This window comes from Geotrypetes seraphini, chromosome 10 (assembly GCF_902459505.1).
Source record: "Geotrypetes seraphini chromosome 10, aGeoSer1.1, whole genome shotgun sequence".
NCBI classification, from domain to species: Eukaryota; Metazoa; Chordata; class Amphibia; order Gymnophiona; family Dermophiidae; genus Geotrypetes; species Geotrypetes seraphini.
The window spans coordinates 77,550,714-77,569,225 of record NC_047093.1 but is presented as its reverse complement, the minus strand read 5'-3'; the positions used below and the strand labels follow the sequence as shown (position 1 = coordinate 77,569,225).

General features: G+C 39.3%; 1 protein-coding gene across 4 annotated transcripts in view; it reads right to left on the bottom strand.

Moving 5' to 3' along the window:
- The window catches only part of DENND1A (DENN domain containing 1A), a 994,598-nt gene that overhangs the window by 612,684 nt on the left and 363,402 nt on the right, over positions 1-18,512 (bottom strand). For all 4 annotated transcript variants that reach the window (XM_033960659.1, XM_033960660.1, XM_033960661.1 and 1 more), the window contains one exon: positions 4,137-4,206. In XM_033960659.1, the coding sequence (XP_033816550.1) occupies positions 4,137-4,206 (70 nt within the window). The remainder of the gene's footprint in view (positions 1-4,136; positions 4,207-18,512) is intronic.

Sequence of the window (18,512 nt, the reverse complement as noted above, 5' to 3'; positions counted from 1 at the left end):
AGTTGATGTCAAATTTTAGGATAAAAACTAAGAAGTAAGAATGTCAAAGACTAGAAGCAGTGCTGAAGTATAGCTGCTAGGGACTGGTGAACTGTCCAGGTCACATCTTCCAACCAATGGAAATGTTCCTTGATTGATGATGTACTTACACACTGACAAAAAGGCTGCTTTGAAAGAGGCCGCTCATCTGGCCACGTTCATGGTCTTGGAAATTTGGAAGTGTGCATAAGTGAATAGATTCAGGGATTCGCATATTGATGTTTTAAGATGAATATGAAAAGCTAAAAAAGAACTGGCACAGAAGCAACAAATGTGATATGGTGAATCAAAATGCCTTCAAAGAACATCTCGTCCATCTTCTTGATGTTGCTATCAATGAAACTCAAAGACGACGACAATTTTTAATCATTCAAAGATGTTTCACCATGCATGGTCTGCATTATTACTGTACGTGCAAAGGAGGAGGATAGAAAGAGAGTGTGTGAAGAAAGATTTAGTAAGTTTGCAGCCAAAGTAGAGACAGAAAATGTTATTATCAGTAGTTCTTCACAACCAACTGCTACTTCTCTCCCTCTGACTAATGGATTATCTGATTCCAAGAATATTGCTGAAGTTGACTGGCAGTTGTTCAAATTCAGATGCTGATTTTGAAGTCAGCAGAATTTCTTGTTCCAATTCTCAGTCAAAATGGTCAAAAGTGAACATCCTTGCACATCCAGAAGTTGCTGGAGTGTTAGATCATGTTAATTTGCCAGACAGAGGTGCCACATTTGTCACTGGTGCTATTGCCAAAGCACTTGGCCATGATGTAAATGAAATCACATTGTCAAGAAACTCACTCTGACATTCACGATGCAAGAACCATGAGGAGGCAGCCACTCTGAAGAACAAATTCCTTGATGAAACAACAGAAACTCCATTAGTGCTACATTGGGATGGAAAATTCCTTCTGGACATTACTGGAAGTAAAGAAATGGTCAACAGAATTGAAGTACTTATCACTGGCAATGAAGAAAAGAGTTTATTCTAAGTTCCAAAAATTGGCCAAGGAACTGGCAAAACAGCAAGCTCCTGTCTCATAGTATCAGATGAGTGAAGTCTTTGGAAATGAGTCCGAGGACTGGTGTCCGATACCATTGCAAGTAATATAGGTCTGAAGAATGGTGCATGCACCTTCATTGAATCATAAGTAGGAAAAGAGTTAGCATGGCTCACTTTTTGACATCATATGATGGATCTGATGCTTGGAAGTGTCTTCACCCAAATATATGGAGTTAGTGGAGGGCCAGATGTTGCGGTGTTCAAAAGGTTTTAGCAAAAATTGGCCATACATACACCAGGATTTGTATGAGGCTGCTGCAGACGATATATTTAATGCAGACACATCAGTCCTTTGGAAAGAAATTGCAACTTTCTGCAGAACAGACTTGAATGCATCACATCCAAGGGAAGACTACAAGTTTCTTGAGCTCTGTTTAATTTTTCTTGGTGGCTGCCCAAGTGCAAATAAAGTGAAGCCATTATTTCAAGTACCTGGGGCCTTCCACCATGAACAGTGGATGGCGAAGGCCATCTAAAGTATTAAGATATTTCTGTTCCCAGCAGTAATTCTCTCTTACTGCCATAGAAAGACAGGGCATCAAATTGTTAGCCTTATCTACATCCACTACTGGCATGAAGCACCTCTTCCTGTAAAAGGACCACTCAATGACTTGCTTCTGTTTTCAGAACTCCAGAAATATTTGAACAAGGCTGTTTCCAAGGCTGAATCAACAACACTCACTAGACATCTGTGGTACTTGTCAGAGATTTTGGCTGGTCTGGCTTTTTTTGATGACAAAACTAAGCAATGAAGTAAAATCCAAGATGGTGGCAAACCTTCAGATTCCACAATCCACAAGTTTGGTGAAATGTCTCAACTGCCCTCCAGAGTCAATTGGTCCCATCAGCCTGGTATCATGTATATCAAAGAGAACTTGTCTTCTTGGTGTTATTGAAGTGCAAATGGAATAAATAAAGAAGAACTTGTTCTTTGTGCTGTCAGTCATACCAATGTCAGACTAAGCCTCAACCCTCAGAAAATCTTACGCCACAATGAGGAAGAACTATGAACCAGCCAGCCAAGCCGGGACAGAGCCAAACAGCCTGTACTCAAGCACCTGATAAATCAGGGATGTGAGCAGCTCCACAGGGGATGGCTCCCTAAGCTCCAAAAATATAACAGCAGGCTCACTAGCCAGATGTCCCTGAGGGCTGATCCTGCTAGCAGCAGACTTCCACCGCACAAGTCTGCATATTCTTTCAGGCAGAGGTCTCAACAAGTAGGCATCTGTAAGCACTGAGCCTCAAACATAAAACAACAGAAAAATAATAAAACCGCAGAGCAGAGCAGAAACACATCTGAGTCTACTTGTTTGCAGAAGAAAAACTGAGGGGCAGGAGTAGCTGGTTGAGAAGGAGGCGGAGTTGAAAAGATGACTGACAGCATTTTGCAAGCAACTTGCGGGTTCAGATGGATAATCCTAGCATTCAGACTACTAGACACATTGTACTAGAAAAATATAAGAGGAGGGAGAAAAATCTATGAAGGAAAAATATGAAGTTGACATGGGAAGGCACAAATTATCAAAAAATAAGTGTTGAGTGGGAGATCTACTAAATGTGAGCTCCATGGAAAAAACTAGACTGAGGGTTCTGCACTCATGCATCAGGCGGGAAGACATTTAGCATGCACAGTGGGACCGCTGCCAATAGCCTCTTTAAAATATAGTAGACTGGGCAGCATCCGTACCAGGTTCTGTTGGAATGATGTCACCCAAGTGTAAAGATGTATCTGTCCTGCTTGTCCTTGGAGAAACTCTTATTACATCAGCCGGATTATGATGACAATAGTTAAAGTCATCTCATATTGACATAAGAATAGCCTTACTGGGTCAGACCAATGCTCTACCAAGCCTAGAAACCCATTCTCACAGTGACCAATCCAGATCACTAGTGCCTGACAAAAACCCAAAGAGTAGCAACATTCCATGCTACTGATCTTGGGCAAGTAGTGGCTTCCCTATTTCTCAATAACAGATTATGGACTTTTCCTCCAGGAAATTGTCCAAACCTTTCTTAAAATAAGCTACACTATGACATTTCAGTTCCATGTAATTTCCTGTTCTGTAAATTCCAGGTTATAGGTACTACTATACTATGAATCAATAATTTAACTTCTCAATTAGTAGGACCATGACTATGTATTAAATCTGCCCTTAAAACATTTTTATGAAAGAATGCCTTTGAACTATGACCCTTTTACTCACTGGATTGCTTCCCCTTCTCAGTGAGGGAGCGGCTGTAATAGTACCCTGCATGAAATAATATTGCTTTCTTCCCTTTATCCTATCAATTATTATCATTCCATCTTCTATAAATTAATCTCTTGATTCCCACTATCTGGAATATTTATTATATGGAAACTGCACAGATGCACTATGAAACTATGTATTGCTGACAACAAACTTTCTCATCTTACTCTGCTAGGCCACTAACATATTCAAAGTAGTGAGAATTCAATTCCGATTATTAACTATTTCACCAAATGCTCAAGGTTAATCAGTACGCAGATAAATATATATAATATGGCTAAAGTTTCAAAATCCATTTTCATTAATCAATAATTTGAAGGAAAAAAAAGGTTTAGTAAAAAAAAAAAACTACACTTGCATGACTTATACTCATACAAGCAATGTCACACTTAAAATGTAAACAAATAAAAAAAGACTCATCAGCGTCAAAATGTTGAACAATTAGCTGTCATACTTTGTTCTGAGCTAATTCACATCCTTTCATCTGTTCTAGAGATGCTTCTGCTTCTAACTTACAACTTCCATACAACAATTAAGGGTTTACAAATTATTCAGTGATCCCAGCATAGTCTACTTAGAGAACTAAAACTACTGTAACTAAAGTTAACTGATGTCAAATATGTTTTAAAACTTTATTATTCCCTGAAGAACTATGGGATCCTTTTACTAAGGCGTGCTAAATGCTAACGCACCCATTATATTCTATGGGCGCGTTAGCATTTAGTGCGCCTTAGTAAATGTTTTACATTGAGTATGGTGACAGCTATAAACATTGTTTGATACCTGACATTTTGCTGTATAATCCGCCAAGATGTTGAGCAGCTTGTAAAAAACTTCAAACCAAGGGAGATAACTGAAAAGAAAAGAAAAACAGAAACCAATGAAAGAAACTGAAAAAAAATCCTAAAACATTATCTTTGCAAAGTCCAAACATGTGTTTTCCTAGTACACACATAGTTTTAGGCACACAATAGAAAACAGTGCCCAAACATAAAAGATCAAATATTTTATTCTTTCAGGAGTGCAGGCAGATGTTAGTGGAAAAAACTTTTAAAAACATTAAAGCTATGAAGGTCATTTCAGAATGCTTGTATGATATTTAATGTGTAAACAGTGGCGTTTACAGCCCTACACATCTAAACAGTGATTTTAGAAAACCATTACTTACACATGAAGATACACAGCATGAACATGCATGTATATTGCTTCACAGTGGCAAATGCACACATACTTAAAAAATTCTAAACAACATTTACACCTGCTCCAAGTCATGCATAAATGTCAGTTAACTGCTTATTTGGTCCTGGGGCATTCCAGGAGCAATTGAGGGAACAATTATGCTTATCACTGTATGTTTCAAACCAATTCTAAAATCCAAACTTTAGAGTGTTATGGTTTAGCGCTAGTTTTACAAATTTGACATTTTCATATATAAATGTTGCTAGTTAAAGAAGTCACAAAATCACCATTTATACTGTCAAACCCTCGAGTGAACATTTTCCTTTCTAAAATAGCTGCTCTGGCTGTACATGCTATAAATTAAGCACATATTTCCTATGCTCCTATGCATATTTTACAAAAAGCACCCTGTTCAGTGAATTTTGTGAAATATTATGGCAAAAGATAATATTAAAACAATAAAAAATAAAAATAAACCAAAGGAACCTAATTTCCGGCCTCTCTTCCAGGTGGAGCAGAAGCATAAGAGCAGGAACTATGTGAATGCTTGATGAATTTTTTAAGAACACATTTGTCATGTTATAGAAAATTAAGAGAGAGCAATGGCGATGTAACTATCACATTGCTATTGTGACCAGTCAGGCTCTGTGCCTGCTGTGGTCCCTATAATTTTCCTAGTGTCCATCAGGGGAGCCCAAGAGAGCTCCAGGTGAGAGCAAGATCAACTAGGACAGGGCAGGGCTCTCTCACTGAAAAGCCTGCTGATTTCTCTACACTGTTAGAGAAGCTAGAGAAGAGAGCCAGGACTCTTCCTAAGGAGAAGTTTCCCAGCTTGGACCAGGGTGATGCCATGGACCCTATGGAAATAGAGGAAGCTGGTGCCTCTCCAGAGTTGGCAGTACAAGTCCAGGAGGAACCGATGGAGTTGCAGGAGGAGCCAATTCCAGAAGTAAAGCTGATGGACGAGAGTTTAGCTGCCAAGCCCTAATTAAAAGCAGTGCTGTTTTTGTGCTTTTTGTGTTTGGGACACTAACTGAGAATACTGCCTATACAGTTTTGTTTTTGAATATTTTTATTTTTTGTTAACTGAACAAGACTGATTGTGTTACTGGACTTAAGTTGAAGTGCTGGAGTAAGCCCACAATAGTTTTTGAACTCTGTGTGGGGGTGGGGCATAGCTTGGTGCCTTGAAAAGAGCTGTGGGTTGTTTTTTTTCTTGTGTATTGCAGTTGCCCGGTTGTAAGGATTTGTTTTTTCATTGTTTTCAGCCAGAGCTTTTGGAAGCTGAGTTTTGCCTAATAAGGGAGAAGTTTGCCAATAACTGGGCAGGAATTTTAGAAGCTATTTTGGATAACCTTTTAAAAGGCAAACTTGAGGCAATTCTCCTGGCCCCAGTACTACTGTGATAGCTGGAGGCTTCCATGTTTCTTTTGTGTTTTTAATGTCTGGACTGTTAAGGTTGATAAACTGAACTTACCTGTGTCCTGCTCTGGCAGGTCAAAGAGAGTGTTTGCAAAAAGAAACTGTTTGGTTTGAAAAGTACAGTTTGGGGGGTTTTGATTGAACTGTATAGGGAAATCCTGAAAGCTACACAGGATTTGCCCAGAAATTTTCTTTTCTGAAATTGAATTTTGTTTTATTGCCGTGGCCCATTCTAACAAATAAAACTAAGTTGAGGATTTTTGCAGCAAGATTTTGGTGTTTTGTTTTCCTTAACACTATCAGACTTGTAAGGCTGTCTCCATCCTGAGAAGCGCGCCTGGATCAATTTTGCCTATGGCCACTTGGGGCAATGTTACCTCAGTGGCTACACTATACAGTATAGAGTTTGTCTTTCAAGGTTACTGAAGTTGTCTCTTCACCTAATCAGTGTCTTTTCATGTAGTTTGGGGCAGGAGTTGTTTTTAATTTAAAGTGACAGTGCACTTGGTATATGGCTGTACTGGGAGAATATTATACCTATTTGTCCTTGGAGAAAACATCATTGCATACCGATTCTCCAGACTATCCATACAAGAATACTGCCATCCTCTTTATACTGTTTCCTCCCAATTCTTATAAAATTCCTACTTACACCAAAACATTTCCCTAAGAATATTTCAAGGTATGGTTATCACACAAGCACAATATAGTCATATATTCAAAGTAACATCGTGGTACCCTTATATATCTCAGAAATCCCTACAAACTAGTAAAATAGTGCAAAAAATCTAATCAATTTAAATGAGGTGCATCAGTTTAATGCCTTGTAAATTAATGTAAATATGGTTCTTATAAAAATGCTCTGGAAAATTGTTGACCTCCCTATATACTTCACCACTACTTTATATCATTGTGGGTGTTCTTCAAATCTCTAATGAAAGGAAAGATGATAGAGACATTTAAACACAGAACTAACAAGGTATAAATGCACTGGAAGACAGGGATCACAGAATGAGAGTGATAGATTTAAGGAAATATTTTATTACAACAAGGGACAGTCTCCTAGTAAAGTAGTAGAGACAAGGGCAATATATACCTGAATTCAACAAAGCATGGGATAAGCACACAGGATATCTGAGAGAGAGGGAGAGGAAGAAGGCACTGCAGAGCTAGACAGCTGGTTTAGTTCAGCCAACTGGATAAGTCAAATGTTGTTTTTTCTTATGAGCCCCCAAAGACTACGCATGTCCCTTTCTTCACAATTTAAGAATTATTCTGTGTGGGGTCTTAAGACTTTGTGTAGTGCAATATCTTTTTTGTTGATCCTAAAGACTCCAATTTTCTCTAGAACCAGTTCAGCTATTATAATTGCCCTTACCTGGAAATAAAATATAAATGCACCTTCAATACACCAATCCTCAAGAAAAAAAAATCATTTTCAAAGACACAACACATATTTGTAAAACAAGTATATACATCCTATGCCCATGTGCTTGCTTTTCTTTAGCACACCTTCTAAGGACATTTTATTACATGCAAAAAAAAAAAGCAAGCAATATGTACTGCAGTATAGACTTTTCTATCAATTTCATGACAATTCATTTATGTTTTGTTTTGGGTTTTTTTTTAACTTAAATATGTAAGGAATTTCCCCTTAAGCTATGCTGAACAGGGAATAAAACTGACATATCCAAAGATAAGTCACTTAGGTACAGATGCTGTGGTACATTTTTTTTAATATACTTGGAAGGGTTTAAAGCTTTTACACACTATGACTATACCCTGCCAACTGTAAAGAAATCAGCGCCCCCATGGCTACTAACTGTACAGCATGCAGTAATAAATGAAGTGAGACACAATTTATGTGACAGATAAAATGAACAGCACTCCATCATTACTATTTGTTTGAAGCCTGCAAATACTGTAAAAATGTAAGTAGCTTATCAAAACATACTGATAAGAAACTTAACTTTTCATGTTATATGACAGCATTATCACTTCTGTTAATACATTTCAATCAACTTTAGCAGCTACATGTTGAATATTACAGAGAAAAAAATAACAGTTAAGGATTGGAACAGAATTTAGGCTAGCATTGCTGTGTAAACATTTAGAAGGGATTAGACAGCAGATAGGCTGGCCCACTCTCATTTGTTTAAACAAACTTTGCTGGGGTGAAGGATATTCTAAGAGCAACAAGAAATCCTCTTAGGAAAGACCCCGGCCAGTAGATTAGAAAAGATTTAGTAAACAAACCAACTGAAGGATTAACTAACATTTTTTAAATAAATCTCTTAAAGAAGCTAAGTGATTCAGACTTTAAACAATAGAACAAGTTACACTGATACAAGTAGCTTTGTTAAAAAAGCAGAATCAATCTGGCTGGCTCTTAGCAGAGAGCAGTAAAGTTAAAGACAACGTAAAGGAGGAAAATCTGAATTATAGTAATCTGATATTTTGAAATGTCTGAAGTAAAAAGAGACCCCTTTATAGCATACAGATCAAAGATTTTGAATAGAAAGTTTAAAAATTCTGCACAGTGTTAGATTAAAAAGATTTCACTGTAGTAGTTTATTTGCAAACATTGATCAGTAACTGCAGTATCCAAAACATTATTGCTAAATTATTTTAGTATAATCCTATTATTTTGGAATGTCATTTTGTTCCTGGCTTTAACCTGGCCCCTGCAGATTAGTATTCAACATTTTTTTTTTTTTTGCAGCAACAGATGCATATCTAATGATGGCAGTATTCAGATTTTGAAGCCAAAGCCGAGTTGTATCCATCTTCAAAGGGTTCACTGTTTTTCCCTGTTGGGAGGCCAGGGTTCACAGCTGAACCTCATCGTCCTATGGAGCCAACAGAGTTTCCTGTATTGCTTCGTTAGACAAAGAACATAAGTCTTCCTGTTATATGCAGGAGACACTGCTTACCAATGCCTCTGTCATTTTGAGGCTAATCAATTATTACCTGATCTTCTGTAAACCCCAACTACCAAAAATATCAATTAATATTTAGGTTTAAACATTTTTGGATATTTAATATGGTTTTCAAGTACACGTGTTACAAAATAGGGCTTTATCTATTCAGAATATATAGATGTACCACTTCCCACTCCTTACAGTGCCCACACTTAAGAACATAAGAATTGCCACTGCTGGGTCATACCAGTGGTCCATCATGCCCAGCGGTCCGCTCCCGTGGCGGCCCTTAGATCAAATACAGTGTCCTAACTGAGTCTAGCCTTGCCTGCGTACGTTCTTTTTTGGCTTGCGAGCTACTTTTAAAATGACCAAGTCAAAATGATCTACCAACAATAAAATTTCTAAAAACACAAAGCACACTGTACGCAGAGAAAATGTTAATTATCATTTGTATTCAGGGCTTTTATCAGAGGTCAAGGCAGATGACTTAAAAATATGCAATGTCACCTCAGTAACAACTATACAAAAATAGACAAATATACCCCCTCCCCTTTTACTAAAGCACGATAGTGGTTTTTAGCGCAGGAAGTTGCACTGAATGCCCTGCGCTGCTCTCAATGCTCATAGGCTCCCTGCACTAAAAAACACTATTGCAGTTTAGTAAAAGGGGGCCATAGTGCAAAATATAGACAGCAGATATAAATTCTCAAAATGGACACATTTTGATCACTAAATTGAAAATAAAATCTTTTTCCTATCTTTTTGGCTGGTGATTTCATGAGTCTCTGGTCACACTTCCATCTTCTGTAAAGCCAATATTTATTTATTTCTGCCTTTCTTTCTCTCTACCCCGCCTGCCTGTCTTCTTTCTCTCTACCCCTGCCCTCTTCTTTCTTTCTGCCTTTCTTTCTCTCTCCCCCCTACCCCCCCAAGCCATTGTGACAATTTTTCTACTTCCCCGATTCTTTCCCTACCCCCACCCCAAGTCACCATTGTGATTTATCCCTGCTGTTTCCCTGAGCCTGGACCGGTGCGTACAAGCGCTGAGCCTATAAGACTTCACCTCCGACGTCAATTCTAACGTCGGGGAGGAAGTTCCAGGCCAGCCAGGCAGCGATTGGCTGGCTCAGAACTTCCTCTCTGATGTCAGAATTGACATCAGAGGTGAAGTTTTGTAAGTCTGGCGCTTGTAAGCGCCAGGCCTGGCTTGGGGAAGCAGCAGGGAGAGAAAGATTGCGATTGACTCGCGTTGCCTTTGCGATCTACTGGTCGATCCTGATCGACCATTTGGGCACCCCTGCCTTACACCCTTACTGATGAACACTACAACAGAACACAATCAGTTTATTTTATCTTACACCATTATTACCACTTTTAGATTTTTGAACAGACAAAGATACCAGTGGATGCAAAAGTCTACAGCATCCCGCATATTCTTGGGTTTCCACACATAAAACAGACAATTGTTTCCTAATTGCTAACATAAGCTGATAAAGTTTTCAGGGGGAATTACAGTTACTTAATGTTTATGAATAAAAATCAGGCAAAGGACATCTAGAAAATGTATAATGTCTCTGTTAGTTAAACATTATCTTTTAAACCTATACTATGAGTTATGGAAATTTCCTATGCAAATAAACCTTATATCTTGTGGACAGTCTGCTAGTGTAGTTTACAGGATAAAGTATAAAGTAGATTTTAAAATCCTTGACTTCTCTATCAACTGTGGTATTAATCAAATAACTAATATTCCCTTTGCTTCAGTTTAGGAAGGAAGATGTTTTTGCACAAGAGAATTGTAAACATGTGATTTATATTATATATCACTGTTGTACTAATCACCTTTGTTTTACTTCAAGCACTAATTTCAACACAAGGCTGATGTGGTTAAGTGAACACTCAGACCCACAGCTGAGGTCCGGTGAAACAAGTTCACGGGGCAGCTGTTAAGGAGACCATCATAGTTGTTCACAGTCTCCTCCACCAAACAAAGACTAAATAACAGAAAATAAAACTTAAATAATGGCTATTTCGTCCCCAACAAAGGGAGAATAGTGGAGCTGTGGTATGTGTATTGCCTTATTCCAATCGAAGTCAACAAATTAGAAAAATCATTCTGAAATACTGGCCAGTGCTGCAGGTACATGAGAGCTTGAATGACATCCCTTTATTTGCTCACACTAGGGGCCGGAATTTAGGTCAGATTTTGAAACATCGTACCCTGTCCAACAGAACAGAGAGGGTCCTCACGTACGTTGTCATCAGTGTGTGTATTGCCCTCATGTCCTCAACACTGACCAAGTGGTAATTCCTCAAACAGGGGGTAAGAAATTTTATTTAAGAACAGGCACTAATTGTTTGTCATCTGCAGTAATATATTGCATTATTTGCCCTTGTAGGCTGTATTACACAGGACATACCCGGCGTGCTATTAAAATCCGCATTGCCGAACACTTGAGCAATATAAGATGCAAACGTGTAACTGCCCCCCTGGTGAGCCATTGGATTGAGCAACAACACTCTATTGAGGAATTACAATATACTGTTCTTATGTGTGCTTATAAAGAATCTGGAAATATCACTCAACATCTTCTTTATTTGGAGCAGAAGTTTATATTCCAATGGCATACCTTGGCCCCCACAGGATTAAACAATGATATTGAATGGTTTCAATTATAATCAATCATGATGTCAGAAGTGATGATGTAGTAGGTAGTAAAAGGGGAGTGTATTTAAAGCGTGGCCTGATGGGAAGTTCTTCTTGTCAGTAGTGCGTGTGTGAGCAGTATGGAGTGTTTGTGCTGGTAAGTTGTAGAGAGAGTGTGTACATTGAGTATTTCAAATGTAGTGTTTATTAGTTAGCAAGCTGTATGGTGCAGTGTTGATTTGAGTTATCTTGTAATTGTAGTACCCCTCCTGAAGAAGCCAGCGGGTGAAACCTAGGTTGGGGGGTCGGTATTGTGAATAAACGGAGGAGCCCGGAGCAGTTATGTGTACCATCTACACCATTCAAAGTTAAGTTGTTGTGAAATTTATGATTTTATTTTTATTTAAGTTTTATTTTCTGTTATTTAGTCTTTGTTTGGTGGAGGAGACTGTGAACAACTATGATGGTCTCCTTAACAGCTGCCCCGTGAACTTGTTTCACCGGACCTCAGCTGTGGGTCTGAGTGTTCACTTAACCACATCAGTCTTGTGTTGAAATTAGTGCTTGAAGTAAAACAAAGGTGATTAGTACAACAGTAATTTATAAGCATCACCTTGGATAAATATATTCCCTTGCTGTTTTTTGATTTATATTATATAGCAATATCTCCACTTATGCTATCATAATAATGTATTATGAATTCTGTTTATTATATATAGCTTTTTAAAGATGCAAATCAAGTCCCTAAGGTAATCATTTCAGGTTATTCTGATGGCAACATGCTAAGTTGTTTTGTTTTTTGGTTTGTTTGGTTTTTTTTTGCAACCATCAACAATTTATCTTTGTCACACTGCTGTACTCATTATATCCAATGCTGGAGTATTATCTAAAATACTAAATACTACAATAAACTTTAGATAATGTCTCCGTAGAGTATGTTGGTTAGTCAACTACAAGATAAATAAGGTACAGTGTATTAAAATGTGCTAAATCATTTGCAAACCAAAATGCATGTCAAAAGCTCAGTTAATTTACTGTATCCAGACTTCTCATAGCTTGCAAGAGTTAATGCAAAAACTATGCTAATGAGGTAATGACATGCAAAATTATGGAATTAGAACAGCATACATGCTAATTGTTGTGCAAATGCATTAACAAAAATCTTACCTATACCTCAGAGAGGTATAATTAAGTTTTTGAAATCATGTCCATAGGTACAGTACTATATAGATTACCATCTACCAAATTTTTTTGCTCCATAAGACGCACCTGACTATAAGACGCACCCTAGATTTAGAGGAGGAAAACAAGAAAAAAACATTCTGAACCAAATTCTCCCTGCCAGGCTCTGCACCCTGTGGACTCCCTGCCAGGCTCTGTACCCTGTCCCCCTTCTGGTTGTCTAGTGGTAGGCCGGGACAGGGCACAGAACAGGCAGGACTAGTAGCCTAGTAACAGGCAGGCAGGTCTAGTGGCAGGTAGGCTCCATACACCCCATACTCCCCAGTACCTTAAATCATCCCCCATCCCCTCACATGCCCCCAGTACCTTAAATCATCCCCCCATGTACCCCCCAGCACTTTTTTTAATCATCCCACCCGTACCTTTAATCATACCCCTTCGGTACCTTTTTAAAATCCTCCCTGCTTAGATGGCTCTCATCTTTTCCAGCCAGCGGTGCACAGGCCAGAAGCACAGAGATCAGGAGCAAGCCCTCCGCGCTCCCACCTAGGCCCGCGCTAATCTCCGAATGCCTGCAGTCAGTTCTCGTGAGTCTTGCAAGTCTCATGAGAGCTGACTGCAGCCATTCGTAGATCGGCGCGGGCCCAGGCGGGAGCGCAGAGGGCTTGCTCCTGATCTCTGCGCTTCTGGCCTGTGGTGCTGCTGGCCGGGAAATATGCTGGACCACCAGGTATGATGGCAACGAGTGTACGGGCGAGTTTTAAAGAAGCAGTGGTGGCAGGTTTTTAAAAAAAAATATGCAGCAGCAGCTTAAAAATATGCAGTGGCGGGGGAGTTAAAAATATATGGCGGCAGCGAGAGGGTTTAAAATATGCAATGGAGGGGTTAAAAATGCGGCAGTGGCGGTAACGGGCTTAAATTTGTATCTTCACTTCATAAGATGCACTTACATTTCCACCCCCTTTTTGGGGGTGCGAAAAATACGGCATCTCATTTGCTTGTCATTACAATCAGCCATTAGTGCATTCAATAAGAATCATATTAACAGTACAACCGAAGTGACTGTATATTTGTACATTGGCCCCTAAATTAGATTTTAAAAAGAACAATAGATTGAACATTTAAAGATGCAAGGCCATGGGATTATAAAGCATTCATAACTGAGCTTTGTTAATCTTATAAAGCGGTCATTCCATGCCAAGTAGTCTAATGGCCCCCACCATTATGTTTCATGTTTTGTTAAATATTTGCACATAGTATAGTTAGGGTACTATGAGAATTTTCCTAAGATTTTAGATTCCTAACTGCAGTTGTCACCCACTTGTCTGGCTAGATGTTGGCAGCATTGTGCACAGTGATGAATAAAGTGTCATTTTTAGCTGAATGTAAAATTGAGAATATTTGGTCAAGAGTGCTAATTTTTGGTAGTCCTGAATAACTTTTTGTGCTAGCTGCAACAATGCTAATTTGAGCATCACTGATACAAAGGCCCATTTGGAAATTTTGCTCAGTGTGCCCAAATATTTGTTGCAACAGATTTTGACCAGTTTATCAGCTGCTATAGGTCCAGAGCAAGTAAATACAGACTTTAGATTTTTATCTAGATTATCCTTGTATTGGACACTATACTCTCAAATTTTCAGCAATTCTGCATGAATAGCTGTATTATAACATTCCTTTAAATTTGGCATCTTTGACACAGTAGCAGAAATTCGTCAATTTTCAGTCAATTATTAAAAGAGTCTGCCTTTATCTTCCTAAAAACAACACTGTTTGAAAAAGAAAATTTTACTCTATACATGCCTTTTGTTTTTGCAATGCCACCATCATAAATATACAAATTCACCTCAAAATTAGGAATGACACACAATATTTGCATTTATGTTTGATAATTCAAATACCACTGTATTTCTATTTTATGCTTGTCAAAGATTTCTAAAGGTGTTTCTAGTGGTGAGTAAATTTAGTGATTGGTAATATATTTTGCGCTTCATTTGCTGTTCATTCTCCAGTGAAAGCAGCGCTAGGTTTATCAGTTGGTTGCTATGTATAGCATTTGTGTACCATCATATTTTCCAGGTATTAAAATAGTTTTTACACTCAGAATTGATAAGCCTAAGTAGGCCTTGTTGAACCCATTTCTTTCATTTAATTTCTTTCGTTCTATCTTTCTCTCTCCCTGCCCCCTTTCTCTCTTTCTCTCTTTCTTTCTCTCTCCCTGCCCCCTTCTTTCTTTCTCTCTTCTTGCCCCCCCAAGTCACCGCCATCACGCTTCCCTAACTTTTTCTCTTTCTTTCTCTCTCCCTGCCTCCCCTCACCATTGTCGACGATGACAATTTCTCCTTGCTTCCCCGCCACCGATGCAGCAACAGGGCCAGGCGAGGTGAGTGCAGCGACTCTACAATGGCCAGCCCAGAAGCCTTCCCCCGACATCAATTCTGACGTCGGAGAGGAAGTTCCGGGCCAACCAATCGCTGCCTGGCTGGCCCAGAACTTCCTCTCCAACATCAGAATTGATGTCAGGGAGAAGGCTTCTGGGCTGACCGTTGTGCAGTCACTGCACTCGCCTCACCATGTTGCTGCATCGGCGGCGGGAAAGCAGGGAGAGAGCCCAGGCTCTGCGATCGCCTGTCCCGTTGTCCCCACTCACAGGTTCGGGACGCTCTCTCTGAAAACAGGACATTTCGGTGTCCCAAAGCTGTGCATGGGGACAATGGGACAGAGGATCTAAAAACGAGATGGTCCCATTCAAAACAGGATGTAAGGTCACATCATTTAGCCAATTTATATTTCACTTTTAGGAAGCAAACAACTGTCTTTTCTCTGTAGATTCACTGAAGGGCTGACAACCATAAACACTCCCCGCAATAGCAGTTTCTATTGCAGGGAGCCGCGCTGAATGGCCTGCGCTGCTCTCGACGCTCATAAGAACTCAATGAGCAACGAGAGCAGCGCAGGCCATTCTGCACTGCTATCGCAGTTTCATCAAAGGAGGCCTAAGTTAAATTGTAAGCTCTTCTGAGCAAGGACCATATATTGAGTGTCAAAACGTACAGCGCTGCATACACATTTGAGAACTATATAAGTGCTAAATAGTAGTAGTAAGCAGATTTCACAATGGCTCAGAAAAATGCTTGGAATATATTTAGCTCAAGCTCCTTCTCTCTCTCAAAGTAGAACACCCAAAGCAATGCACAACAAAATCAAAGCAACAGAGACAACACATTTGCAGCATGTTTCCAAAAACAGTGGGGAAAAAAGACGCCACTTTTTCTTTTCTGTAGCTGTTTCTAGAAACAGATTTTTTTAAATTAGGTATTTATATACCACCTATCAAGGTTATCTAAGCAGTTTACAATCAGGTAACTCAAGCATTTCCCTATCTGTCCCAGTGGGATCACAATCTATTTAAAGTACTTGGAGCAATGGAGGACTGAGTGACTTGCCGAGGATAACAAGAAGCAGTGCAGGCTTTGAACCCACAACCTCAGGATGCTGAGGTTGTAGCTCTAACCATTAGTCCTCTAATTATGATGAATATAAGAAGAAATTATTTTCAAAATCTTCTTAACTGTACATAATTATTTTGATTTTATATACTTTTTTAATAAAGGCGGAAAGACCTCAAGTGGCTCACAGCTGTCTGTCTTTGGAACAAGTCCTGTCAGACCGACCACCTGTGAACTATCATTAGTCTCATATGCCTTTCTTTTTATATTGTCCTTTATCACTGGGAAAGACATGCGATGGCTAAATGAGAATGAGCAACTAGCTTGTATAGCTGAAGATCTCCTGAGGAAGCTCATATTTGAGTGAAACGGAGATGTTCCGTTGAACAAAGCAGAGCATAACAAGGAACCCAGCCGAGAGTCGCTAATATCAGCCGAGTTATTCCTAAAGCCATTTTATACAGCTAGGAGCTGCCAGAACTGCTACTACATTGGGTTCAAAAAAAACTAAGCACTTTAGGCTTTATGAAGTTAATACGCCTGAATATTGGTGCAATACCTATCTAGATTCAGTACTTGCTATATCCCTAAGGGCTCCTTTTACAAAGCCACGCTAGCGGTTTAATGCGCGTAATAGCGCGCGCTAAACCGCCGGCTGCGCTAGCCGTTACCGCCTCCTCTTGAGCAGACGGTAGTTTTCTAGCCAGCGCAGAGGTTAGCGTGTGATGAAAAGTCGCACGTGTTAAACCCGCTAGCGTGGCTTTGTAAAAGGAGCCCTAAGTTTTGTAATTTAAAATCTAAAATTTAAAAGTTTAAAAAAAGTTAAATAAAAAAGAATTTTAACAGTAATAAAAGACAATATAAAAAGAAAGGCATATGAGACTAATGACCGTTCTGACAGGACTTGTTCCAAAGAAAGACGGCCATAAACACTTGAGGTCTTCTTGCCTTTATAAAAATAATATATAAAAATAATTATGCACAGTTTAAGAAGATTTTGAAAATAATTCCTTCTTATATTCATCATAATTGCAGGGTTATTGCTCTAACCATTAGGCCACTCCTTCCTAGAGACAAAAGTTTCACTTAGAAAATTTTAGCTGATGTCATTAAGAAAGGATGTAGATCTTATCATTGAGAAATTCAAGATACCTTTCCTTGAATATCTAACTAAACCTGGAGTTTGGCTTTATTACCAAAGCACTCTGTATCACTTGCAGCTTAAGAAGCACAACTGGTAGCACTATTGGGGATTTATAGCTTATGACTCGCTGGTATTTAATTTGTAACCAAACACTTCCCCTTCCTCTTAGCTACCTTAGAACTTTTGATTAACTCTTGTTTTCACAAGTCAAAGGTTAAACAAAGGAAGGGAAGCACTCTGCAGTGAAATTGCCCAGAGCACTATATCCAAAACTGACCTTGTGCAAAGAACATTAAAATAAGTGATAGACTATAGATTGCTCAAGACAGCTTAAGTTCAAAGCCTCCGAAACAGCATAAATCAGAACATTACTGGAACGTAAACATTAAATACACACAGGCAACTTAGTCATATCATTTAACTCATAAGTTTTACCATTCATATCTGTTTCCAGTTTTCATGGCAAGCTTTTTTTTTTTTTAAGGCATGTCTAAAACTCTTGTAGCCAGATTTACAGTTTTGTAAAGATACCATTTTGACTTTGTTCCTTGTACTTTCTGTGCACATGCTTCACTAAGCAATAAATAAAATCCATTATCATGTATCTTATCTGCTGTGATAAAAAATGAATTTGTTAAATAAAATGGTCATGGAAAATAATTTTATTATTATTATTATTCTAATAGCTAAATGACTCATCACAAAATGACAAGCAGATATAGGACCTCTCAGATAAACTGCCTCTGCACACATCTTCCGTTTCCCATGCCCAGGAGAGAGTACCAGTGTACTGCTTGTTCCCAGATTCCCAGCAAAGTCTATGGGCTCCTTTTACGAAGGTGCATTAGGGCATTAACGTGCGGAATAGCGTGCGCTAAATTGCCACGCGCGCTAGCCGCTACCGCCTCCTTTTAAGCAGGTGGTAGATTTTCGGCTAGTGAACGCTAATCTTCTGCGTGCGCTAAAACCTGTGGGACCAGTCCATCTGTAGGACCCATCCACCTGGACATCTTTTACAGGTACAGGGAGGAGGATTGGGGGGGTCGGCGGGGGGCCAATCGGGGTTCAGAGAGGGGCAATCATGGGAGGGGGGTGCATTGAGGGCAGGAGGGCCTGGGATCCCTCCTGCCCGTATCTTAGTGGGGATGGGGGGTAGGGGGTTCGCCTGGGCAGGAGGGGTTGGACTCCCTCCTGCCCAGATCTCGTCAGGGA